A 25853-nucleotide genomic window follows, 5' to 3' on the forward strand; every position below is an offset into this window, starting at 1 on the left:
GGAGGTTGGTATTGTCTTCTTGCTGCAGGTTCTGACACCTTCAGAAGAAAATTTGAATGAGAAGTGGAAAGGCTTCATCCTTTACTATCATTCTACTATACTGAGCATTGGACGGGTAAGTTCAAGTCTTAGGACGGCAGATGGCCAGAATGTTATGATGAAGTTCAAAAGTACACGTTTGAATGGCAGAAGCAAACAATCCTGTAGACCATAACCAGAGCTAAAAAATGGGAACATTTTGGAATCCCTGCCTTAACTCTTGTGGAAATGAAAACCATGAAACTGAGAAGACTGATTTTATATTTCTTAAGTTCTAGCCCAGTTTGCCTGAAAAGCCATCATTAGCTGTTCCTTCTTTACCTAGAGGCAAACTCAAATTCATTGCAATTGGAAATTCTTCTGGTGCTGATGCCCAGAAGAAATCCTATTTATGTCACTGTGTGTGCGTTAGTTTATAATCCTATGAGAGGCTTTAGTTTTAACTACATTACTCCTGGTGTAAGGGAGGGTATTATTTATCTCAGAGTTGTTGGCATTGGTTCTCAAAGAGGTTTGTTAGAAGAGTTTGTCTTCCTTATATTTTTTTATCAAATATTTATTTTTATTTATCAAAATATTGAACAAACTACTGATTTTCAGGGCACAAAAAGTGGACCTTAGAGGAAATTTGAAGAGGGTGTTTTTCTTACAGATATGGCCAGATGAAATTCATTCTTTAAATAATTAGTGCCCACTTATTTAGGTAGATTTGTGGATTAGGAAGTATGAAATAGGAGAAAAGAGAAGATTGCAGAGGTACCAAATTCAAGAAGAACGTACAGTTTAAAATAGGATGGTGTATTAAAAAAAAAAAAAGCAGAATCTGGTTAGTTTAGACCTGCTCTGAAGCTAGGTTACCATAATTATATTTTCTTCCCAGTGGTTAAATATCAGCAGATCATTAAACTCCTTGAGCTTTTGTTAAGATTACATATCCTATTTTGCATGGTAGACTCCTTACTTTTGCTTTTTGATATTTTTATGCTATACAATGAGTGATTAGCTATGATTTGGATCCCGAAGCACCTTTTAGTACAATGCCCAGCTCTTAATACCTCCCTAGTCCTACAGTCTTTCCAGATTTGATTGATTTTCCTTTTAGGGGAATTCAAATCAATTTGACAAAACCTTTCTTTTTTCTCCCTTTGGTCTCAGTTTCATTAATTACTCCCTAATATTTTAAACATTTCACATTTTGCTTTATTCTGTCCATGCCTCAACACTGATGCCAGTTGCTCCCACAGAGATTTCCTCAGATCTGACCTTCCATACGTGCTGGAAAAAAGAAATCCTTTATGAAGTAGTAGAAGTCTCTATTTCTTTTTTTCTCTCAATGCCAATTTCTTAAAAAATATCAGATAAATAGCTGTTTCATGGTCCCATGGAATACATGTATGTGGGTATAAAAAGGAGTTTTTGGTGAGATAATTCTTATATGAAAGAAAAAAATAATGGAAGGACATACCTCATTACCAGTGATGCTGCGACAATACTAATAAGGGGACTACAGTCACAATAGATAACTGTGAAAGCAATAAACATTGTTGTGAAAAATAATTTCCATTGACACCTCCCTGTGGTATCCGGTATGTCATGGTGAAAATAGTGAAATATGTGGACATTATTGCTGATATTTATGTGCACAAGTTGCCAGAAATAATAGAAGCTGAAAGGGAAAAAGATCTTATAAATTAGAAATATCAGCATTTCCTTAAAAATCATTCAGAATGGATAAAGAAGATGTGGTATATGTATATAATGAAATATTACTCAGCCATTACAAGGAATGAAATTTTGCCATTTGCAACAATGTGAATGAAGCTACAGAGCATTTTGCTAAGTGAGATAAGTCAGAGAAAGACAAATACCATATGATTTCCCTCATATGTGGAATTTAAGAAACAAAACCAATGATCATAGGGGAAAAAAGAGTGAGAGAAACCAAGTTCTCTTAACTACAGAGAACAAATTGATGGTTACCAGAGGGGAGGTAGGTGGAAGAGATGGGTTAAGTAGGTGATGGGGAGTAAGGAGAGTGCTTGCTGTGATGAGCAACAGGGGTTGTACAGAAGTGTTGAATCACTATATTGTACACCTGAAACTAACATTACACTGTATGTTAACTAACTGGAATTGAAATAAAAACTTTTAAAAAACATTCAGTGATTGATAGAAAGCAAATATAAATGTTATACTTTACTTACTTGATGATAACCCCTTTATCATATTACTTTTCTTGTGTGATATTGTGACTTATAATAAAAAATATATATTTATTTAGTCTCCATCCCCTTTCCTGGCACTGGGCTTCTAAAACTCTTGTCATTTTCTAAGTGATAAGAGCAGAGCAATGGGACCATCTTTTGTTGTAATAGTTGATCTTTTGTCCTCAGTTCTTGAAATAGCCCCAGAGCAATAAAGGTAAAAGGAGTGTCTTTTATTATTCCTATTAAGCACCTTTTAACCACACCTGAGTTTGTGTTAATAAGGAGATTTTTGGAAAGCCACTAGATAACCACAAGATGGGCCTGTTGCCATAATAACGAAACTTGTGATTAGTGGTTGAAACTTTCAGTCCTTCCCTGAACTTCTGCAGAAGTAGCGGGTGCTGGAGACTGACTTAATCACTGATGATTTAATCAACCACGCTTCTGTTTGAAGCTTCCATAAAAATCCCTAAGGTATGAGGTCTGGGAACTTCCAGTTTGCTGAACATGTAGAGTTTATGAGAGTGTGACATGCCCAGAGAGGTTATGTAAGTTCCATACTCCTTCCCATAGCTGGCAGTATGCAAAATCTTCCATCTGGCTGTTAAGTATACCATTTACCTGAGTTATGTAAGCCACTTTAACAAATTATCAAACCTGAGAAGGAGGTTATGGGAACCCCAGATTTTGTAGCCAAACTGGACATAAGTTCCCAGTATCCCAGTAGCCTAAGAGTCCACTACTTTTAGGTAATCTAAAGCTAGTCTCTGAGATGGAAGGCAGTCTTACAGTCTTACAGGACTGAGCTCTTAACCTGAGAAATCTGATGCTAATTTCAGGTAGTGTCAGAATCGAATTGAATATATAGGACACCCAAATGGTGTCTGCAGAAAATTGGAGAATTACTTATATGGAATCCCCTACCACCGCCACTGCATACATGCACATCTAGTGTGAGAAGTGCTGGTGTGATTGTAGAGAGAAAAACAATGTGTATGTTTTCCTTTCACCTAGTATTCAGCAAGTAGTTAAAACCAAGGACCAGAAAGTCAGATGACCTGTCTACCTATTTTGGATCCTTTACCATTTATGGACTCTTGCTAAAGAGCCATACTTATTACTCACAGTTTACTTATAAGTTAAGGACACTAGCCTCATTTGGCTCAGTGTTAAACGAGCTCATATTGTATCAGGAATAATTCAAATGCTCGAAATATGATAGCTAATAAAAAGTCTGGTATTTTTGTCAAGGCAGAAACAGGCTGTGGAAGAGAGAAGAGAAGTTAAACAAAACACAGAGATATGAAAATTTTCTCATAATAGAAATGAAAACTCCATGAAAAAAGGAAATTTCTAGACTCTAAGAGCTTTCTTCCATCATCTCATATTAAGATTGGTCATTACTTCAAGTAGTCATCAAATAACACAATTGAAATAATAAAATGATAATCTAGTTTACAGACTTTTTCTGCAATTAAAGTCATATGATTTTAAGTATTTAAGTATTATAAGTATTTAAAATACTTGTAATAATTACTTCCTCTTCACTGGATTTGAGTACATGGAACAAAAGTGGGAAAAATGAATGCATCTAGATTTCATTAAGTCCAATTTCTATGACAGACAACAAGTCATGAGCTCGATTATCCTTAGCTATTAAAAAGTAATCTAACTCTCATCACATAAGGAGTTGTCTTCTTCCTATTTTTTGAATGGAAGAAGAAGAAAAAAAGGTAATAGTTGGTGATCTCCGAAAGGCAAGAGGGTAAAAAGGAGATTGCGGTGTCCTTTTTACTTTGCCTCAAAGAAGACTGAGCTGCTGGGATCAGATACTAAATATTTTCAAAGCATATGATTCTCCTATCTTTCCTTTACTTTCTACATTCCTCAAATACCTACCACATGGCAGTTTACTTCTAAATTATCATTTTTTGTTTTCAAATAACCAGGAAACGTTAGAATTAACAAGAAGCTAGTCAGTCAGAACCCAGAAATCTTGGGAACAACCTTGCTTATGCCTTTGATTGCTTGGGATTCAGAAATACAAACTATGACTTAATTGCCTACAAAAATCTTTCAACTCTAAATTATGTTAATGTAGACCCTCATCTTTTAAAAATAAATTTAATCACAGAGAAAATATGGAAAGAGAAATTATTGAGTAAAACAAGATTTAAAACCCCTACTGTATCCGTTTTTACTAAAAGAAGGTGCCATCAAAACCCAGCTACCAGTTCCCAATTTGTAGGGACAACAACTTACCTGGAAGGAGCTGAGAGTTAGCCTGGCATATGAATGAGATGGTTGCATCAATTTGTTTTCATCAAAATTTCCAGTACATATTAATAGAAGAGTGGCTTGATATTCCCAAGTGCCTGGGTTGATTACAAAGCATCACTATCCTTCTGATGCCCCCAGAGTATGATTATTCTTCTCATCCCAGTTGGCCATCCCAGTAGGCCAGGTGGTATCAAACCTAAAAAACAATGTCAGAAAGTGCTATGTTTTCTAGAAAAAGGAGCTTCCTCAGGATGAGAATTGGGTAATATCCTGTCTTGGATCACATTTAGAGCAAGTTAATCCTGCCATGAGGGGTTATATAATATAATTGTATTGTGCTTACAAATAGAGTTATGGCACCACCATCACCACCATCACCACTACTATTACTACTTTAATGAATGTCAGCCAACTCTGTTTCCCAAAAATTTACAGTAGCTTTCAGATATGAATGAAATTTGAATAATTTTTTCAGGAATTTTTTTTTCAGGAAATTTTCCAATTTCCCTCTGTTAATTGACATATTAGATAATTTACCAATATCACCTCTATGTCTCCATAGCAGTTGAGATCAATTGCAATGACAGTGCTTATCTGATGGCATTCATGATCCATTCAAAATCCCCAGATAATAAGTTGCATAGAATATTATCCATAATATGTTTTCCCTTTCAGCAGTCTGGGGATATTTTAAATGTAGGCTATTCTTCTAACTTCAGAGTTTCAGTAGTTCACTCCCTCGCCATAGAAAGCCAATAATTCCCTGATTGCAGTGTGAGGCTAGCAAACTGCTTTCCTCTAGCAGACTCCCAGATAACAGAATTTTAGATCATAATGATCAGAATGTGGGCATGACTCTCCTGTAGATATTTTTTCCTCTGTATATGGCTCAACTGCCTGACATATTCCAGCTTCATGTGAAAATATCACTAGTTGGTTTATGTTCAGTGCTTTTAAGACAAGAGCCACTGTCCAGCTTCAGAATCATTCTTCCAGCCTCGGTATTTGTGCAAAAATCTATTTAATTGGAGAAGAAAATACTTGCAGACAGAGCAGTTGTCATCTTCAATCTTTTCTTTTTTTCCTCTCAGTTTTTTCCTCAGGAATCTGTCTATGTGTTGTTTATCTTTTCGGTTAGTCTAGCTCAGTTTCCACAGAATCATGTCTCATCAGTCCTCTATTGCTTCTTGTACAACAACTTAACCCCTGTCATTTCTCATACATGCATATGCAAATACTAAATTATTATAAAAATAATACATCTTCTCTTTTACCCAAAAATATTCAAGAGACTTTGCCCATTATATTTCATGACTAAGTTTGTCAGATAATAGTTTATATTCATTTATTCTTTTTTATAAACCACATTAATATGGATTCATGTTCATCTTTTTTATCTCTAGTGAAACCTGACCTGCAAAGAAACACATGTGCTTTTGGGCCAGGCAGTTCCACTATTTGGTATGCACTCAAGAGAAACAAATACATAAGTCCATAAGAAGATTTATATTATGATTTTTATAGCAGCTTTTGCATACTGGCCATTATCTAACATAGCCCATAAAAAGGACAATGGATCCTGAGCATTCAATTTGATGATATCTGGGAACCATCAGTATGGGTATACTGTTGTGTAACCATCATCTAGAATAAGATTGACAAAGATAAGATTTACTTTTTCTTAGATTTCTTTTACATTGAATCTTAAATTATAATTTGGATCAAATTAAGTAGAAAATGTAATGAAGAATTTAAGCAGAGGAATAGAATTGGCAAAAGAAGGGAGTCATGAAACAAGAAGGGATATAGATACATGCTTCGATGTTATTTCAGTTCAAATATTGAGTGGAATCTTGTAGGAGATGCATTCAGAAAAAGAAATTGGTGGTAGAGTGTGCAATTATTATGTATATGTATGTGTACATATAATGACAAGTTTTAATCTTATTCTTTATAGAAGAGATAGCCCTTTTTTTTAAGAGATAGCCTTTGAATGATTGTTAACAGAACAAATATAATCATATTTTAATTGCATTATACTTTATTTGATTTTTTCCTAACTATATTGAAGGATAATTGGCAAATGTAATTGTATATATTTAAAGTGCACAATGTGATGATTTGATATACATATAATCAGGATCCCTGGGTGGCGCAGCGGTTTGGCGCCTGCCTTTGGCCCAGGGCGCGATCCTGAAGATCCGGGATCGAATCCCACGTCGGGCTTCCAGTGCATGGAGCCTGCTTCTCCCTCTGCCTGTGTCTCTGCCTCTCTCTCTCTCTCTGTGACTATCATAAATAAATAAAAATTTAAAAAAAATTTGATATACATATAATCATTGTGGAATGATTACCAAGATTAAGATAATTAACATATTCATTACTTCAGATAGTTAAATGTGTATGTAGTAAAATTGTTTAATTTCTACTCAGCAAATTTCAAGTATAAATACCATGTTATTAACTAGCTACCACGTTGTCCATTAGATCCTCAGAGCTTATTTATCTCACAATTGAAAGTTTATACCCATTGACACATATCTACCATTTTCCCCTTCCCCAGGCCTGACATCTATTCTTTGTTTCCATGAACTTTTTTTTTTTTTTAAGATTCTAAATATAAGTGATATCATGCAATATTTATCTTTCTCTGTCTGGCTTCATTTAGCATAATGCCCTCCAAATTCATTCATGTTGTTGCAAATGGCAGGATTTCTTTTTATGGTTGTATAATATTACATTGCACATATTCTTTATCCAATCATTCATTGACAAATACTTAGATTGTTTCCATATCTTGGCTATTGTAAATAATGCTACAATAGACATAGAACTACAGATAACTCTTTGAGATACTACTTTTGGTTCCTTTGGACATATACCCAGGAGTGTGATTGCTGAATCAAAAGGTAGTTCTCTTTTTAATTTATTACAACCTTCAGATTGTTTTCTTTTTTCTTTTTTAAGATTTTATTTAAATTCAAGTTAGTTAACATAGCGTGTGATAGTTTGAGGTGTGGAATTTAGTGATTCGTCACTTACATACAACACTTACATCACCACACAAGCCCTCCTTAATCTCCATCAGCTATTTACCTATAGTCCCACCCAAGTCCCTTCTAGCAACTCTCAATTTGTTCTCTATAGTTAAAAGTTTGTGTCCTGATTTGCCTCTCTTTTTCCCCCCTATGTTCATATGTTCTGTTTCTTAAATTCAGATGTAAGTGAAATCATATAGTATTTGTCTTTCTCTCTGAGTTATTTCACTTGGGATAATACTCTCTACCTCCATCCATATCAGTGCAAATGGCAAGATTTCATTATTTTTTATGGCTGAGTAATATTCTAGTGTGTGTGTGTGTGTGTGTGTGTGTGTGTGTGTGTGTGTGTGTACATCTTTATCCATTCATCAATTGATGCACATTTGGGCTCTTTCCATAATTTGGCTATTGGTGATAATGCTGCTGTAAACATTGGGGTATATGCACCCTTTCAAAGCTATATTTTTGTATCCTCTGGGTAAATATCCAGTAGTGAAATTGCTGGATCATAGGGTAGTTCTGTTTTTAATTTTTTGAGTAATTTTCATCATGTTTTTCAGAGTGGCTGCACCAGTTTGTATTCCCACCAACCATGTAAGAGAGTTCCCCTTTCTCCACACCCTCATCAATACCTGTTGTTTCCTATGTTGTTAATTTTAGCTATTCTGACTAGTGTGAGGTGATATCTCATTGTAGTTTTGATTTGCATTTCCCTGATGGTAAGTGATGTTAAGCATCTACTCATATGTCTGTGGGCCATCTGGATGTCTTCTTTGGAGAAATGTCTATCCATGTCTTCTGCCCATTTCTTAGCTGGATTATTTGATTTTTGGGTGGTGAGTTTGATAAGTTTTGTATAGATTTTGGACACTAACTCTTTATCAGATATGCCATTTGCAAATATCTTCTCCCATTCCAAAAGTTTCCTTTCCATTGTTTTTTTCTTTTCAGTTTTGTTGATTGCTTTCTTCTCCATGCAGAAGTTTTTTATCTTGATGAAGTCCCAATAGTTTCCTTTTGCTTTTGTTTCTCTTGTCTCTGGAGACATGTTTAGTAAGAAGCTGCTCTGGCCAAGGTCAAAGAGATTGCTGCCTGTGTCCTTCTCTAATATTTTGATGATTTCCTCTCTCACATTTGTCTTTTATCCATTTTTATTTTATTTTTGTGTATGGTTTAAGAAAGTGGTCCAGTTTCATTCTTCTGCATGTCACTGTCCAGTTTTCCCAACACCATTTGTTGAAGAAACTTTTTTCCATTGGATTTTCTTTCCTGCTTTGTCAAAGATTAGGTGATCATATAATTGTGGGCCTATTTCTTGGTTTCCTATTCTGTTCCATTGATGTATGTTCCTATTTTTGTGTCGGTACCATACTGTCTTGATGACTATAGCTTTGTTACATGGCTTGAGGTCCGTAATTGTGACGCCTCCAGCTTTGCTTTGCTTTTTCAAGATTTCTTTGACTATTCGGGGTCTTTCATGAAAGGTTGTTTGAAAAGACAAACAACAATTTGGGGATTGTTTGTTCTATCTCTGAAAAATGCTGGGGGTATTTTGATAAAGATTTAATTAAATATGTAGATTGCCTTGGACAGTGTAGATATTTTAACAGTATTTATTCTTCTAATCCATGATCATGGAATTTTTTTTTCATTTCTTTATATCATCTTCAATTTCTCTCATTAAGGCTTTATAGTATTTCAGAGTAAAGATCTTCTACCTAATTGGTTAGGTTCATTCCTAGGTAATTTATGGCTTTTCATGCAATTGCAAATGGGATTCATTCCTTGATTTCTATTGGTGAATAGAAATGCAACAGATTTCTGTACATTGATTTTGTATACTGAGACTTGCTGAATTTGTATATCAGTTCTAGCAATTTTTTGATGGAGTCTTTTGGGTTTTCTATATAGAGTATCAAGTAATCTACAACTAGTGTAGATTCAATATTTGCAAATCAATCAACATGATGCACATTAATAAAAGAGAGTAAGAACCATATAGTCCCCTCAATAGATGCAAAAAAAAAAAAGCATTTGACAAAGTACAACATCCCTTCATGACAAAAAACCCTCAACAAAGTAGGGATAGAGGGAACATACCCCACCATGATAAAGGCCATATATGAAAACACACAGTTATTATCATCCACAATGGGGAAAAACTGAGAGCTTCCCCGGTAAGGTCAGTAGCACAACAGGGATGTCCACTCTCACCACTGTTGTTCAACATAGTTCTAGAAGTCCTAGCCTCAGCAATCAGACAACAAAAAGAAAAGGCATCTGTACTGGCAAGGAAGAATTCAAATTTTAATTAAAGGCACATTTGTTTTAAAAATAATTTTTATTTATTCACTTGAGAGGGAGAGAGACAGAGAGAGCACAAGCAGGGAGAGAGGCAGAGGGAAAAGGAGAAGTAGATTCCCGGAAGAGTAGGGAGCCTGACATTGAGCTTGATCCTAGGACCAGAGGATCATGACTTGAGCCAAAGGCAGATGCTTAACCGTCTGAGCCACCCAATGCCCCTAATGGCATACTTTTTAATTATTACTTTATCATTTGTGCTATATGTTGGTTTATTTTATATAGTTATTAACTTATGACATTCTTGAAGAATTTTTACTTTACTCTGTAAATTTTACTTTTAGATTGTTTTCTGTGTTATCAAAGTTTAAGATTGCCTTATGCCAGTGTTCTCTTCTAAACTGCCACTTCCAGAAAATGCTAGGATTTTTCATCCCTCCACTGGTAAGATTTTATAGTATATGTGTAGCTGAATTTATTAAGTATAAGACTGTATTGTATTGTATTTTCAGTACTTTTCTACTGAGTCATTTTTTTGTCTTGAATGCAAATGAAAATAAATTGGATGGAACTGGAAGGTATTATGTGAGCCAAATAAGCCAATCAGAGAAAAATAATTATCACATGGTTTTATGCATATGTGAAATATAAGAAATAGCACAGATGCTCATAGGGAAAGGGAGGAAAATTGAATGGGAAGTCATCAGAGAGGGAGAAAAACCATGAGAGACTCTTAACTCTGGGAAACAAACTAAGGGATGCTGGAGGGGAGGTGGGGTGAGGGGGTAATAACTGGATGATGGGCATTAAGGAGGGCATGTGATGCGATGAACACTTGGTGTTATATGGAATATAAATTATTGAACTCTACATCTGAAACTAATAATGTACTATATGTTGACTAATTGAATTTAAACAAACAAAAAAAGAAAATAAATTTGGAGTGGAAATGAGAAATCTATTCCACAGTCAGGCCAATACATGTCTTTAGAGTAAGAGTTTCAGTTTTTCTTGAAGTGTTTTTTTTTTTTTTAACTACATTTAGGTAGAGGTGAAATTTCCAAAACTACCAGAAAGGAGGTGTAAATGCTTCTAATACATGAGAATATTTTGAGGGAGGTTGTACTATACTGAAGTATTAAGCTTAAAAATTGAAATACATCATGTACTAATGTAAAGAATCACCACATATTATGTGTACCTTATCTTGGTATATTATTATACATTCCTTCTTCTTAAATTATTATAATTCATTTTGCTTAAAGTGAAATCTACAAAACAATGAGGTGATATTCATTATGTTCTTTTACAAACACATTGAAAAATACATTATAGCCTTTGTCAAAGCATTCGGGAGGAACTGGGGACAATTAAAACTTTAAAGTCTCTAAGAAAATGGGCAGTTTGGGTAGCCTAGGTGGCTCAGCGATTTAGCACCGCCTTCAGCCCAGGGGCTGATCCTGGAGACCTGGGATTGAGTCCCACGTCAGGCTCCCTGCATGGAGCCTACTTCTTCCTCTGCCTGTGTCTCTGCCTCTCTCTTTCTCTCTTCTTTTCTCTCTCTCTCTCTCTTTCTCTGTGTATTCTCATGAATAAATAAATAAATCTTGGATACTAGCCCTTTATCTGATAGGTCATTTGCAAATATCTTCTCCCATTCTGTAGGTTGTCTTTTAGTTTTGTTGACTTTCTTTTGCTGTGCAGAAGCTTCTTATCTTGATGAAGTCCCAATAATTCATTTTTGCTTTTGTTTCTCTTGCCTTCATGGATGTATCTTGCAAGAAGTTGCTGTAGCCAAGTTCAAAAAGGGTGTTGCCCGTGTTCTCCTCTAGGATTTTGATGGAATCTTGTCTCATATTTAGATCTTTCATCCATTTTGAGTTTATCTTCGTGTATGGTGTAAGAGAAATTTCACAAAGGAAGACATAGACATGGCCAACAGGCACATGAGAAAATGCTCTGTATCACTGGCCATCAGGGAAATACAAATCAAAACCACAATGAGATACCACCTCACACCAGTGAGAATGGGGAAAATTAACAAGACAGGAAACAACAAATGTTAGAGAGGATGTGGAGAAAGGGGAACCCTCTTACACTGTTGGTGGAAGTCTGAACTGGGACAGCCACTGGAAAACTGTGTGTGTGTGGCGGTTCCTCAAAGAGTTGAAAATAGACCTGCCCTACGACCCAGCAATGCACTGCTGGGGATTTACCCCAAAGATACAGATGCAGGGAAACTCTGGGACACCTGCACCCCAATGTTTCTAGCAGCAATGTCCACAATAGCCAAACTGTGGAAGGAGCCTTGGTGTCCATCGAAAGATGAATGGATAAAGAAGATGTGGTCTATGTGTACAATGGAATATTACTCAGCCATTAGAAACGGCAAATACCCACCATTTGTTTTGACATGGAGGGACGTGGAGGGTATTATGCTGAGTGAAATATGTCAATTGGAAAAGGACAAACATTTGGGGAATATAAAAATTAGTGAAAGGGAATAAAGGGAAAGGAGTGAAAATATCAGTGAGGGTGACAAAAAATGAGAGACACCTAACTCTGGGAAATGAACAAGGGGTAGTGGAAGGGGAGGTGGGTGGGGGTTGGGGTGACTGGGTGATGGGCACTGGCACTGAGGGGGCACTTGGCGGGATGAGCACTGGGTGTTATTCTGTATGTTGGCAAATTGAACACCAATAAAAAATAAAATTATTATTGTTAAAATTTTTTTAAATGAATAAATAAATAAAATCTTAAAAATAAAAGAAAATGGCAGTTAAAGGCTCCACATGCTTATGTATATCACCGTATTATTAGATAACTGATTCCCATTTTTTAATTTTAGGTAGTAGATAAACTACATGAACCCTGCAGTGATGTAAATCACATTGTATCTGGTTTCTAGCCACTTGGAGCCTGACCATTATTGTTCACTAAAGTAGGAGACCAAACAAAACATTGAGACAGCCCCATGGCAATTAGTTCAAGATATTCAGTATATCTACTTGTATTATTACCAGAGGAGCAAAGAAGGAAAATGAACTGATTCCTGCTTACCAATCTTCATTGGGAAAGAAAGTGTTGGCTTACACTAAAAACTGCCAAAAAATTACAACAAAACACTAATCAAAGCAGACTCTAAAAAATTATTTCCCAGGTTCTTATCTACCATGGTATGACATTCACTTCTATTAGAAACCCATCATGTTCACAACAGAATGGTGTTGGTAAACAAGATGAAGGCTCGTGTGGAGGCTGTACAGATAACTGCCAAAACTTAAAATAACTCCAACAGATGGGATGATTCTGGATTTGAATATATAACATCAGTTTTCCTTTATTAAGAATAAAAATTGCACTCTCAAGGCTCTTTATTTAATTCTAATTTACCTGTGAGTGGGCTGACATTTAATACTTAGATCATCTTTGGGGGAGAGTTGGGGGAAGGGTTGATTGTTTTTTAAAACTTTCTGAGCTATTTCCCTAAGATTATCTTCATTAGGTAAAATGGGGAAATTAGGAAATTTGAAAATAAATTTGAAAAAAAGATTTGACTATATATTCTGGAAAAGGATATTATAGTACTGTTATATACTCCAAAATTTATCTGGATGTTTACAATATATAATTGGAATAAGCTTGGACTTACCAGTAGATGCTTTATGCAGAATTCTGTTATGTTATACGAACACCAAGGTTAATTAGAGAAACTTGCAAACATTAAATTATAGGGACCCGCCTGCCAGTCTCCTGATGTCTCTTTTCCTCAAGAATAATGAGCTACCACAGTCAGAGGCTGCAGCCTTTCAACAAAACTAATGAGAACTTAAAAACAGATTTAAAATAATATCAAGTATTAATATAGAGGTAGGGTTAATATTGTCACTGGATGCAGCTCTTTATCCCTAAAGATCAAGGAGTATAGTGTTCCTTACTTGCCAGTAAATACTTGGATCACACACTCTCTGATTTGCTTAGTCCTTACTCCATAGATGGATGATAGGATTGAGAGCTGGTGGAAGGACCACATAGATGTTGGCAACAAGAATGTGGATATAAGGGGATATTTTTTGGCCAAATCGGTGAGTAAGGAAGGAGAAAAGAGAGGGTGTATAGAAGACAAACATGACTGCAGCATGAGAGGTACAAATGCTCAGTGTCTTGTGACGGGCCTCTTGTGATTTGAGGCGGAATACGGCACACAGGATGGAGCCATAGGAGATTCCAACCAGTACCAGGACAAGAACGAGGAAAGAAGCAACAAAGAGACCATAGATAGCATTGATTTGAATGCTGGTACAAGCCAACTTGGCAATGCCCATGTGCTCACAGTAGGTGTGGGCAATAATGCGGGCATTGCAGAAGGGTAGACAGTAGATTAGATAGATCATGGGCAATGTGAGCACAACTGTACTGAGTACAACACCCACTCCAATTCCTGACAGCACTCGGACTGTCTGGATGGTTGTGTAGTGGAGGGGGACGCAGATAGCAACATAGGGGTCAAAGGCCTTAGCCAGCAGAACAGCAGACTCCATTCCTGTGAAGGTGTGTATCAGAAACATCTGGGCCACGCAAGCTCCAAAGCCAATTTCATGAGCATTAAACCAAAAGATACCCAACATTTGTGGTAATGAGGTTGTGGAGAGGGCCAGGTCTATGGCTGATAGAATGACAAGGAAGAAGAACATTGGATCCCGGAGGGTTCTTTCTGTCCATATGACTATCAAGATTGTGACATTGCCTATGAGAGCAATAAAGTAAATACAACAGAAGGGCAATGAAATCCAGGCATGGGCAGTTGCAAGCCCTGGAATGCCTAAAAGAAAAAATGTGGATGGATGGAACATGGTTGTATTTTGATGGGTCATTCTGGATTTGGCTGGAATAGGAGGAGATATGTATGGTCTGTTCCTAGAAGAAGAAGAAGAAAAAAAAAAGCACAAGAAAACTCTCAAATTGTTAGTTTTTGTTTTCTTGCAGTGCAAGAGAAGGCAGTGATATTGTTTCCTACCCATTTTCTTAAACTGAATTTACCAAAAGGAAGATCCCTAATACTGGACACAATTAAATTCAAGGGATGTATCATTTATGATAATTACTAGCATAGTCAATGCTTTAAAGATAATATGACATCTTATGCAGTTCTGAAGCAAAATATTTTATATTCTGGTACTTTATTTCATGAGTAAAGAATGTTATCTGGCTTAATACAAAATGTATTGACTTCCCAGATTGAGGATGTTGAGGACAAACAACAAATAAAAGCAAAGACAAAACAAAACAACAACAAAAAAAACAAAAAATAAAAAATAAAAAAAAAAGCAAAGACAAAAATGTGTAGATACACACTTTATGTAAGTGACCACACTTACATAAACAGATAAAAAAGCTATACATATATAATGATACCTTACATGTCAAATGCCTTCAGTATGTTTTATTTAATACTACTTTTTACATGCATTCAAATATAAAAAGTCACCATCCAAACCAACAGGTATTTCTCACTAAAGCATCCAGTAAACATTTGTAGATCAACACCATTAAACAAAGCTTAAATGGAGACAAGCACAGGTATTCGACAACAACTTAGACCCGGGACATTTCTTACTAGAACAATGTGAATCCCTTTGTTGCTTAGATCATAGTAAATAAAGCATGAGGTAACAAAGATAACTTGAGCATAAGGCAACAAAGGGTTTGCCCTATTCTATACAAGGGGAACATTCAAGAGAAATAAGAGTCAGGTAGGTTGAAATAAAGGTGTTTGAGGGAAGAACTGATCATGGACATACCTCTCCCAGGTCAGAAATAATTAATACAGTTTTAACTTTACCCTGAGCAAATATCCAGGGGATTTTTACCCTATCTCCGATAATACATGCTTAACAGAGAAAATCAGATGAAACCAAGAAAGAGGTGGAAATTTGGGGGAAGCAGTAAGGCATGGGGTGGGGGGAAATAAAAGAGGGAAGAAACATGGGAGGCTAGATGGAAAATAGGAAAGAGTAAATGAAAGAAAGAGTAATAAAAATTTCAGTCCTTCTTTAAATTTACGGTAACTGGAGAAAATAAAAACCCCAAATTATGATAAATCTATCTTCTTGAATATCCTTAGGAATACTGACAAACTGGCTAACTGAGGTCTTCTGACAGCAGTAAGAAGATGCTGAAGTCCCTCTTCCAAGACTCTTTGTTCCCTGCTGCCTCCTTTGGTGTTTGCTGTTTGAGCTTACTTTCAGCCACAGTCCTATTCTAACTTGGATTTTTCTCCTGCAAGAAGGGCCATTATCTTTACTATCCTGCGGTTGTCAGAGAGAATAAGAATTACAAAGTACTAAAACAGTCTCCATGTTTCCTATTACTGAGTACTGAGTGAATAATGTAGTAGAGGTTGTCATCAAAGACCTCACTCTTGGTCAGTAGCCTATAGAGCAGAGCCCTGGTAGATGCACAATATTCCTTTATAAAAATTAATTAAAACCTCCTCCTTACCTATGAGCAAAGAGATTCTGGCTAAGGCTCACTTAGATTCCTTGGTCAACATATAACCTATCTCCAGCAGGAATGAGAACTACTGTTCCTATTATGCCTATCAAATAGAGTTTGAACCTTCCTGCCTTTCATCTCCTAAGGGACAGCTCTGAAAATAAACCCAAATCATTATCACCTTATGGCCATGGCTTTTAGAACCATGATCTCAAAGTCTCCTTGGTAAGGGCTGACATTATTCTCCAGGAAGCAGACTAAAGAGAAACACACAAAAAGACAGAGATACTATCAAAATATATACACATATACGTACACAAAATATACACACAATAAATACTGAGTATATTCAAGTGATTGTAAATTTGCATGTAGTGTTTTTCGACATTACTCTTCTCTAAAATCAGGGCAAGATATTTCTGATGTCTATGCTTCCCCTTCAAACATGCTTATATTTGTGTAGAAAAAGAAAGTTCCTGATTTCCCAAGTTATTGAATTGTTAATATTATTCTTAAGAAGCTATCTTGCCTTATTTACTGTTACTTCTATCTACACATGCAGGGGTCTTAGAAGGTTTAAAGTAGTTTCTGTTCCATAACATTTAAAACACATCCTATCTCCAAATTATGATCACCCATCTACTTTACCACACCTTGTTTCTCTTTGCTGTTTCATATATAAACATGTTTCTGTGAATAATATTCCCTCATTTCTGTTTCCATAATAGCTGGACTACACTTGTTCTTTTCCCCCCATCCCTTCCTTCTGGTCTTCTTCCTTCCTTTCCCCTTCCTTCTTTCCTCTCTTTTTTGGATTATAGCCATTGTAATGGTGTGAAGTCATCTCACTGTGGTTTTAATCAGAGATTTTGAGCGTCTTTTTACATGTTAATTGGCCACTTGTAGATCTTCCTGGGAGAGGACTAATATAGGCAGGTACCTTAACAATATCATGTCTTCCAATCTGTGACCTGGGACATCTTCCTATTTATTGGTGTCTTTTTAAATTCCTCTCAGCAAAGTTTTCCAGGTTTTAGTATGCAAATCTCTCACTTCCTTGATTAAGTTTATTCCTAAATATTTTATTCTTTTTGATCCTATCTCCAAACTGTTACCACCATCTACTTTACCACACTATTTGGGTATTTTGTTTTTCCATAAACTGCATTATTTTCTAATTTCCTTTTTGGTATGTTATTTGTTAGTGTTTAAAAATGCAGTTGGGGGCACCAGGGTGGCCCAGTGGTTGAGCATCTGCCTTTGACTCAGGTCTTGATCCTGGGGTCCTGGGATCCTGCTTCTCCCTCTGCCTATGTCTCTGCCTCTCTGTGGGTCTCTCATGAATAAATAAATAAAAATCCTTAAAAAATGCAACTAAATTTTGATGGTTGAGTTTGTATCCTGAATTTTTACTGAATTTGTTTGTTATTTCTAAACTTTTTTTAGTGAAATGTTCAAGGTTTTTGCATATAAGTTCATGTCACCTGAGAACAGATACTTTTACACTTTCCTTTCCAATTTGGATGTCTTTAATTCCTTTTCCAATTTTTTAAAAGTAGACTCTATGCAGGGCTTGAATTTACTACCCTAATTACTGTAGTTTTAACTGAACATTTTTTAGATGATTCTATTTTATAGCATATCAATTGTACTTCTTTCTCTTTTTTTCTTTTCTTTTCTTTTCTTTTCTTTTCTTTTCTTTTCTTTTTTCTTTTCTTTTCATTAACTTTTCTGTTTTTAACTCTTTTTAGTTATTGCCCTAGACTTTGTATTATACATTTACAACCAGTCCAAGTCTACTTTCAAATAACACTATACCACTTCACTATGCAAGCACCTTATAATAACAAATAACCTTAATACCTCTCTCTGTGCCTTGTATCATTGCTGGCATTCATTTTGTTTACACGTGTATATGGGTATGTATTTATCTAACAGGTGATACTTTGCTCAAAATAATTATAACAACTATGTGTAAATATAGTTGTCCCACAGTCGTTGGACATTGCTTGCATGTTTTCTTTCTTTCTTTCTTTCTTTCTTTCTTTCTTTCTTTCTTTCTTTCTTTCTTTCTTCTTTCTTTCTCTTTCTTTCTTTTTCTTTCTTTCTTTTCTTTCTCCTTTCTTTCTTTCTTTCTTTCTTTCTTTCTTATTTTGTTTCATTTCTTTTTAGTTCTTTCTCTTTTTTTGTTCTCATTTCTTTCTGGTTTTGGATGTTTCTATTGAGGTATTCTCATGATTAGAGATTCTTTATTTAGCTTTGTCTAGTCTACTAATAATTGTTTTTCTTCATTTCTCCTACTATTTTTGAACTTTAGCATTTATTTTTGGTTCTCTCCATCTGTCTGCTTTCATGGCCCATTTGTTCTTACATGTTGTGTGTTTTGTCCAATAGAGCCCCTAGTATATTAAAAATAGCTTTTAAAATTCATGGTCTGATAATTCCAACATCTCTGCCATACCTAAGTTTGGTTCTGACTTTTGCTCTTTCTCTACAGACTGTGTTTTTTGACTTTTAGTATGTCTTGTAATTTCTTCCTGATAGCAGGACTTGATGCCTTCAGTTAGAAAACTGCCATAAAGGGATGCCTGGATAGCTCAATAGTTGGGAATCTGCCTTAGGCTCAGGGCGGGACCCCAGGTTAGGGTACTGAGTCCCACTTTGGGCTCCCTGTGAGAAGCCTACTTCTCCATCTTTCTGTATCTCTGCCTCTCTCTGTGTGTATCTAATAAATAAATAAATAAATAAATAAATAAATAAATAAATAAATAAATCTTTCAAGAAGAAAGAAAGAAAGAAAGAAAGAAAGAAAGAAAGAAAAAACGCCTTTAGTAATATGATAGTTGGATGTAGGGAGAGGGGAGATATTCTGCTGATATATGATTAGGTATCAGTTTTTTAGTAAACCTTTGCATCTAAATACTAAAATTTCTGTGTTATACTTAGTTTCTCCCTCATTCTCCTTAGGAAGAACCAGGTGTCTAGTCTGGACTGAAGATGGCTATTTTCCTTTTCCCACCTGGAAGGGGAGAACCAGCTAGAATTGTGTGTTTCCCTTTGTCCAAGCAAGTTCAACCCTGATAAAATCCTAGCATGTTAGGGTTTGGTTAACTAGTTTTTCTTAAAGGCAGACCTTGTTAAGAACAGAATGCTCTAGGAATGTGAACTGGTGCAGCCACTCTGGAAAACTGTGTGGAGGTTCCTCAAAGAGTTAAAAATAGACCTGCCCTACGACCCAGCAATTGCACTGTTGGGGATTTACCCCAAAGATTCAGATGCAATGAAACGTCGGGACACCTGCACCCCGATGTTTCTATCAGCAATGGCCACAATAGCCAAACTGTGGAAGGAGCCTCGGTGTCCATCGAAAGATGAATGGATAAAGAAGATGTGGTTTATGTATACAATGGAATATTACTCAGCCATTAGAAACGACAAATACCCACCATTTGCTTCAACATGGATGGAACTGGAGGGTATTATGCTGAGTGAAATAAGTCAATCGGAGAAGGACAAACAGTGTATGTTCTCATTCATTTGGGGAATATGAATAATAGTGAAAGGGAATATAAAGGAAGGGAAAAGAAATGTTGGGAAATATCAGGAAGGGAGACAGAACATAAAGACTCCTAACTCGGGGAAACGAACTAGGGGTGGTGGAAGGGGAGGAGGGCGGGTGTTGGAGGGGAATGGGTGATGGGCACTGAGGTGGACACTTGATGGGATGAGCACTGGGTGTTTTTCTGTATGTTGGTAAATTGAACACCAATAAAAATTAATTAAAAAAAAAAAAAAAGAACAGAATGCTCTAGTATATTCAAAATGGTTTGCTTTCCCCTCCCCCTGCTGGAAGCATAAGAGAATTTTTCTTTCGTGACACTGTGAGGACCTGCTGAGCTCCTTAAGTAGAACTCAGAAAAGAGTAGAGACCCATCAATGACTGGCTTCCCCTGGAGTTTATCTTTCAGGCTTGCCTATACTAAGTCTCTAGCCATTAGTCAATTATAGTTTGTATTTTCTTATCCTCGCTGCTTCCCATGGAGATTCTGCTCTGGTATATTATGATTTTTCTGTCTTAACTTACTGGATTCTTTAATGTTGGGGACAACAGTTTGCCCTGTAACCTTGCTTCTCTTATGGGTCTAATAAGAATTGCTGACTTGTCAATTAATTCAGGTTTTTACTTGTTAGATGAAAGTGTGAACTTCAGCTTCTTACATATCAGACTGGAAAACTGAAGCCTGGACCCAGTTGTTTTTTGTTGGTTGGTTGGTTGGTTGGTTGGTTGGTTTTGTTTTGTTTTTTTAATTTTTTTATTGGAAAAACATTTTTATTGGAGTTCAATTTGCCAACATATAGCATAACACCCACTGCTCATCCCACCAAGTGCCTCCCTCAGCTCCCATCACCCAGTCACCCCAAACCCCCACCCACCTCCCCTTCCACTACCCCTTGTTCATTTCCCAGAGTTAGGTGTCAGTGAGGGTGACAAAACATGAGAGACACCTAACTCTGGACTCAATTGTTTTAATCCACTCTACCACTCTTTGGTTTGACTGGGGATTTTAAAACAGTTACATTTAAAATAACTATTTATAGTGAAGGATTTACTATTATCATTTTATTGTTTTCTGTATTTCTTATAACTTTTTTGTCCCTTGTTTCTTCTCTTACTGCCTTCTTTAGTGTTTACTTAATTTTTTAATGACACTTTTTGATTCCTTGACATTTCCTTTTGTGTATATTTGACAAATATTTTCTTTGTGATTGCCAGAGGGATTACATGTAACATCCTAAAGTTATAATAATGTATTTTAAACTGATTACAACTAAACTTCGATCACATACAAAAATTCTACTCCTCCTTTTAGATCTCTACTGGCCACATTTTATTTTATTAATGTTACAAGGTACATCCTTATATATTGTGTACCCATTAACTTAGACTTATAATTATGTTTGTGCTTTTGGCTTTTATATCCTGTAAAAGAATAAAAGTGGAGTTTTGAACTAAAATTGTGATATATATATATATATTAGATTTTGTATATTCATTTATTCATGAGAGACACATAGAGAGAGGCAGAGACATAGGTAGAGGGAGAAACAGGCTCCCTGTGGGGAATCTGATACAGAACTCTATCCCAGGACCCAGGGATCATGCCCTGAGCAGAAGATAGATGCTCAACCAGTGAACTACCCAGGCAACCTGATACTGGTTTTTATATCTCTATCTGTTTTATCTTTACTGAAGAACTTTCTATTTTTTGTTTGGTTTGAGTTATTCTCTAGCTTTCTTGAATTTCAAAATAAAGGACTCCCTTTAGCACTCCTTGTAGGGTAAGGAATAATGAACTCTCTCAGCTTTTGTGTATCTGGGAATGTCCTAATTTTCTCCTCATTTTTAAGGGCAGTTTTGCTAGATAAGGAATTCTTGATTATTTTTTCTAATAATTTAAATATACCATCTCCCTCTCTTTTAAACTGCAAGGTATATGTTCCAAGTTGACATTGGAATGAAGATGATGTATGAAAGGAATAAAGGATGTGTTTTGTATCTTTTCAGTTCCCTTCAGGTCCTATTAAGTAGTTGATAAGTTATATCAAAATACTAAAAGATGGCTACATCTGCAACTATAAACCTAAGACAGGGATACTATTATCCCTAAAATTAGGAAGATTACCAGAAATTTTACGAACAGTAAAAATACTCCACCTCTCCCAACGATTCCATGAAGACCTGTTTGTGTCAGATGTAATTTCTGCTTATCCTATGAGATTAATGTGTTAAAACTGCTAAATATAGAAACTAGATGTTTAGGTTCCTTTTTGGTTCTGAATCAGTTTCTTTATGAGCTAATTAAGCTTGTGAAACAAGGGAAGGATGGAAATAAAGAGATAGTCTGGGTGATCTAAGGAAAACTCTAAAGGATATGGGATTTTCTTTACATCTTTTTACTTTCCAAATGTCTTAGATTCAAGAAAGAAAATATAATTCTTTGAAGTAGAGGGAATACATATTTTTCACTCTTAAGATGAAAGAAAGAAAAAGATAGATTCCAGGAAACGAAGATTTTTTTAAGGATATCATAGACCATATTTCATATTGTATGAACCTATTGAAGGAACAAAAATAAGGATACCTTATGCTCTCCATATTAAACAACAGGTTTCATTTCCAGGGACATGATATCACAAAGATTATACCATGTATTTGTTAAAAAAAAAGTTTTAGAAACCAGTGTGCATATTTTGAGTGTGTACACTTTCTATTTCTGCTCTTGCAGTGCTCTGTATTGTACCTGTAACTCCAATATGCACTTAGCACCTAAATGAGTGACAGCCCCTGCATTGGTCTAGATTATAACATTTCCTGTTATGTGCTTACCCATGAATGTCTGGGGATACTTGTTTACCCATAGAATTTTATTTCACTTTTAATCTCTTGGTAACCTTTGAGTCCCAACTACACTAGATTTAATTCATTATATCATAATTCTACTCCTTTAAAAAAAAGATTTTATTTATTTTTTCATTAGAAACAGAGAGAGAGACAGAGACATAAGCAGAGGGAGAAGCAGGCTCCAAGCAAGGAGGGGAGCCCGATGTGAGACTCGATCCCAGGACTCCAGGATCAGCCCTGAGCTGAAGGCAGGCGCTCACAATTGTACTTCTAATGAAAACTTATTTATGCTTCTTTCCTTTTCCTTTGCTTATATGTGTGTGCATGTGAGTGTACATAGGTAGATATTCCATTATCTATTTCTATATCGAAATATCTATATTCAGATCCTATGGAACAAAGTCATATAATCATCACATTCCAGCATAAGTAGAAGGCTTTTCTTGACTCACTAAACTTAATTTGCTGTCATATCTGTATAACTCATCCTTATTTTTCCTTTGGGATAATTTTTTTGCCTTATAAATTACCTGTTTAAAATTAGAATACAATTACTTGTTTAAAGCTAAATCATGAAAAAAGCCATATTTGTGTTCTTCAACTGTTTTTAACAATAATAAACCCAGATTCTAGTAAATGTAAAAGTCCAGAAAAAAAGTGTTTTGGCATGATTTAGGAAAGCATATATAGAGGTAACAGTTTAAGGTCTTATTAGAACGTATGATATTTATAAGGATTTTTAAAATTTTTATTTATTTATGATAGTCACACACACACACACACACACAGAGAGAGAGAGAGAGAGAGAGAGAGAGAGACAGGTAGAGGGAGAAGCAGGCTCCATGCACCAGGAGCCCGACGTGGGACTCGATCCCAGGTCTCCAGGATCGTGCCCCGGGCCACAGGCATGCGCGAAACGCTGCGCCACCCAGGGATCCCCCGATATTTATAAGGATTTGTTTGAGACATAAGGAAGGCAGATTCTCCTTCAAAACTGGTGGCAGTATTATATACGTACTAAGTACTATCTTAATAGGAGATAGGAAAAGCAGAAAACTATTAACCAAGGGTTGCCCTACAGCTGAAGAATTTGTCTTGACTTAAAAAAGTAGTTCTTAAAGAGGCGGGGCAAGATGGCAGAGGAGTAGGGTCCCCAAGTTACCTGTCCCACCAACTTACCTAGATAACTTTCAAATCATCCTGAAAGCCTATGAATTCGGTCTGAGATTTAAAGAGAGAACAGCTGGAATGCTACAGTGAGAAGAGTTTGGCTTCAATCAAGCTAGGAAGATGAAAAAAGAAAGAAATAGATAAAAAAGCATCCAGGGGGGAGGGGCCGTGAGGAGCCTGGCTAAGGCCGCAGGGCGAGTGTCCCCAGGACAGGAGAGCCCATCCCAGAGAAACAGGAGCTTCACCAATCTTCCCAGACAGAGAGGCGCTGGCAGAGAGATGCGGCAGGATCCCAGGAGGCGGGGTGATGCCCTCAGGCTCCCAGGGGCACTAACAGAGGAGGTGGCCCCGGGGAGAGCGCCACACCCCTCCGCCGAGCTCCCTAAAGGGCTACAGCAGGCACAGGGCTGGACTGGGAGCAGCTCGGAGGCAGCTCCGTGGAGGTGGCTCTGCGGGTGAGGCTGCAGCCGAGGAGCGCGATATAGCGGTGCAGGCCCCAGAGCCCAGGGTGCAGGCCCAGGAGCCCAGGGCGCTGGGGGACACAGCCCAGGATCCAGCACTCCCCCCGGGACAGGCGGGGGCCAGGAGGGCACAGGACAGGGAGGACGATCCTGCCCCGCAGGGCCCTGAGCTGTGCAGATCGGTGCACCCTGTCCCGGGAGAGCTGCGGTAGTTACTGCGAGAGCTGACTCTAGGGCTGGAGAGCTGGATGCCGCCACTGTTGTTCCTCCTCCTGGTCTCACCTTGTACCTGGGACTGAGCAAGGGCCTCACAGGATAAACAGCTCCCACTGAGCCCTGCACCAGGCAGGGGGATGGGCAGCTCCCCCAGGTGCACACACCTGAGAATCAGCACAGCAGGCCTCTCCCACAGAAGACCAGCTAGAAGGACAGGGGAAAAGCAAGTTCTTGACCAAGCAGCACTGGAAAGTTCCAGGGGAAATCGAGGAATTTACAGTATATAGAATCAGAAGATACTCCCCCTTGATTTTTGTTTTGTTTGTTTTTGTTCCCCACCCCCTTTTTTCTTTTTTTTATTTTTTTCCATTTTTTTCTCTCGTTTTCTCCTTTTTACAGTACAACGTGTTTTTGGCCACTCTGCGCTGAGCAAAATGACTAGAAGGAAAAACTCACCACAAAAGAAAGAATCAGAAACAGTCTTCTCTCCCACAGAGTTACAAAATTTGGATTACAATTCAGTGTCAGAAAGCCAATTCAGAAGCACAATTATAAAGCTGCTGGTGGCTCTAGAAAAAAAGCATAAAGGATTCAAGAGACTTCATGACTGCAGAATTTAAATATAATCAGGCCGAAATTAAAAATCAATTAAATGTGATGCAATCCAAACTGGAGGTCCTAACAACAAGGGGTAACGAGGTAGAAGAACGAGTAAGTGACAAAGAAGACAAGTTGATGGCAAGGAAGGAAACTGAGGAAAAAAAAGAGAAAAACAATTAAAAGATCATGAGGATTGGTTAAGGGAAATGAATGACAGCCTCAGAAGGAAAAATCTACCTTTAATTGGGGTTCCCCAGGGCGCCAAATGGGACAGAAGTCCAAAAAGTGTATTTGAACCAATCATAGCTGAGAACTTCCCTAACTTGGGAAGGAGATCCAGGAGATAGAGAGATCCCCCCCTAAAATCAAGAAAAACTGCTCAACACCTCGACATTTAATAGTGAAACTTGCAAATTCCAAAGATAAAGAGAAGATCCTTAAAGCATCAAGAGACAAGAAATCTATAACCTTTATGAGAAGAAGTATCAGAATAACAGCAGACCTCTCCACAGACCTGGCAGGCCAGAGCGGTGGGCAAGATATATTCAGGGTCATAAATGAGAAGAACCTGCAGCCAAGAATACTTTATCCAGCAAGGCTCTCATTCATAATAGAAGGAGAGATAAAGACCTTCCAAGAT

At 36.9% G+C, this 25853-nt stretch overlaps 1 protein-coding gene across 1 annotated transcript; it reads right to left on the reverse strand.

The window, feature by feature from the left end:
- Positions 1 to 13845: 13845 nt before the first annotated feature.
- On the reverse strand, positions 13846 to 14742 carry LOC112912125 (olfactory receptor 52J3-like). Its single transcript, XM_072727453.1, has one exon. The coding sequence runs from the start codon at positions 14740 to 14742 to the stop codon at positions 13846 to 13848; it is 897 nt and encodes a 298-aa protein (XP_072583554.1).
- Positions 14743 to 25853: the final 11111 nt, after the last annotated feature.

This window comes from Vulpes vulpes, chromosome 11 (genome assembly GCF_048418805.1).
Source record: "Vulpes vulpes isolate BD-2025 chromosome 11, VulVul3, whole genome shotgun sequence".
NCBI lineage: Eukaryota > Metazoa > Chordata > Mammalia > Carnivora > Canidae > Vulpes > Vulpes vulpes.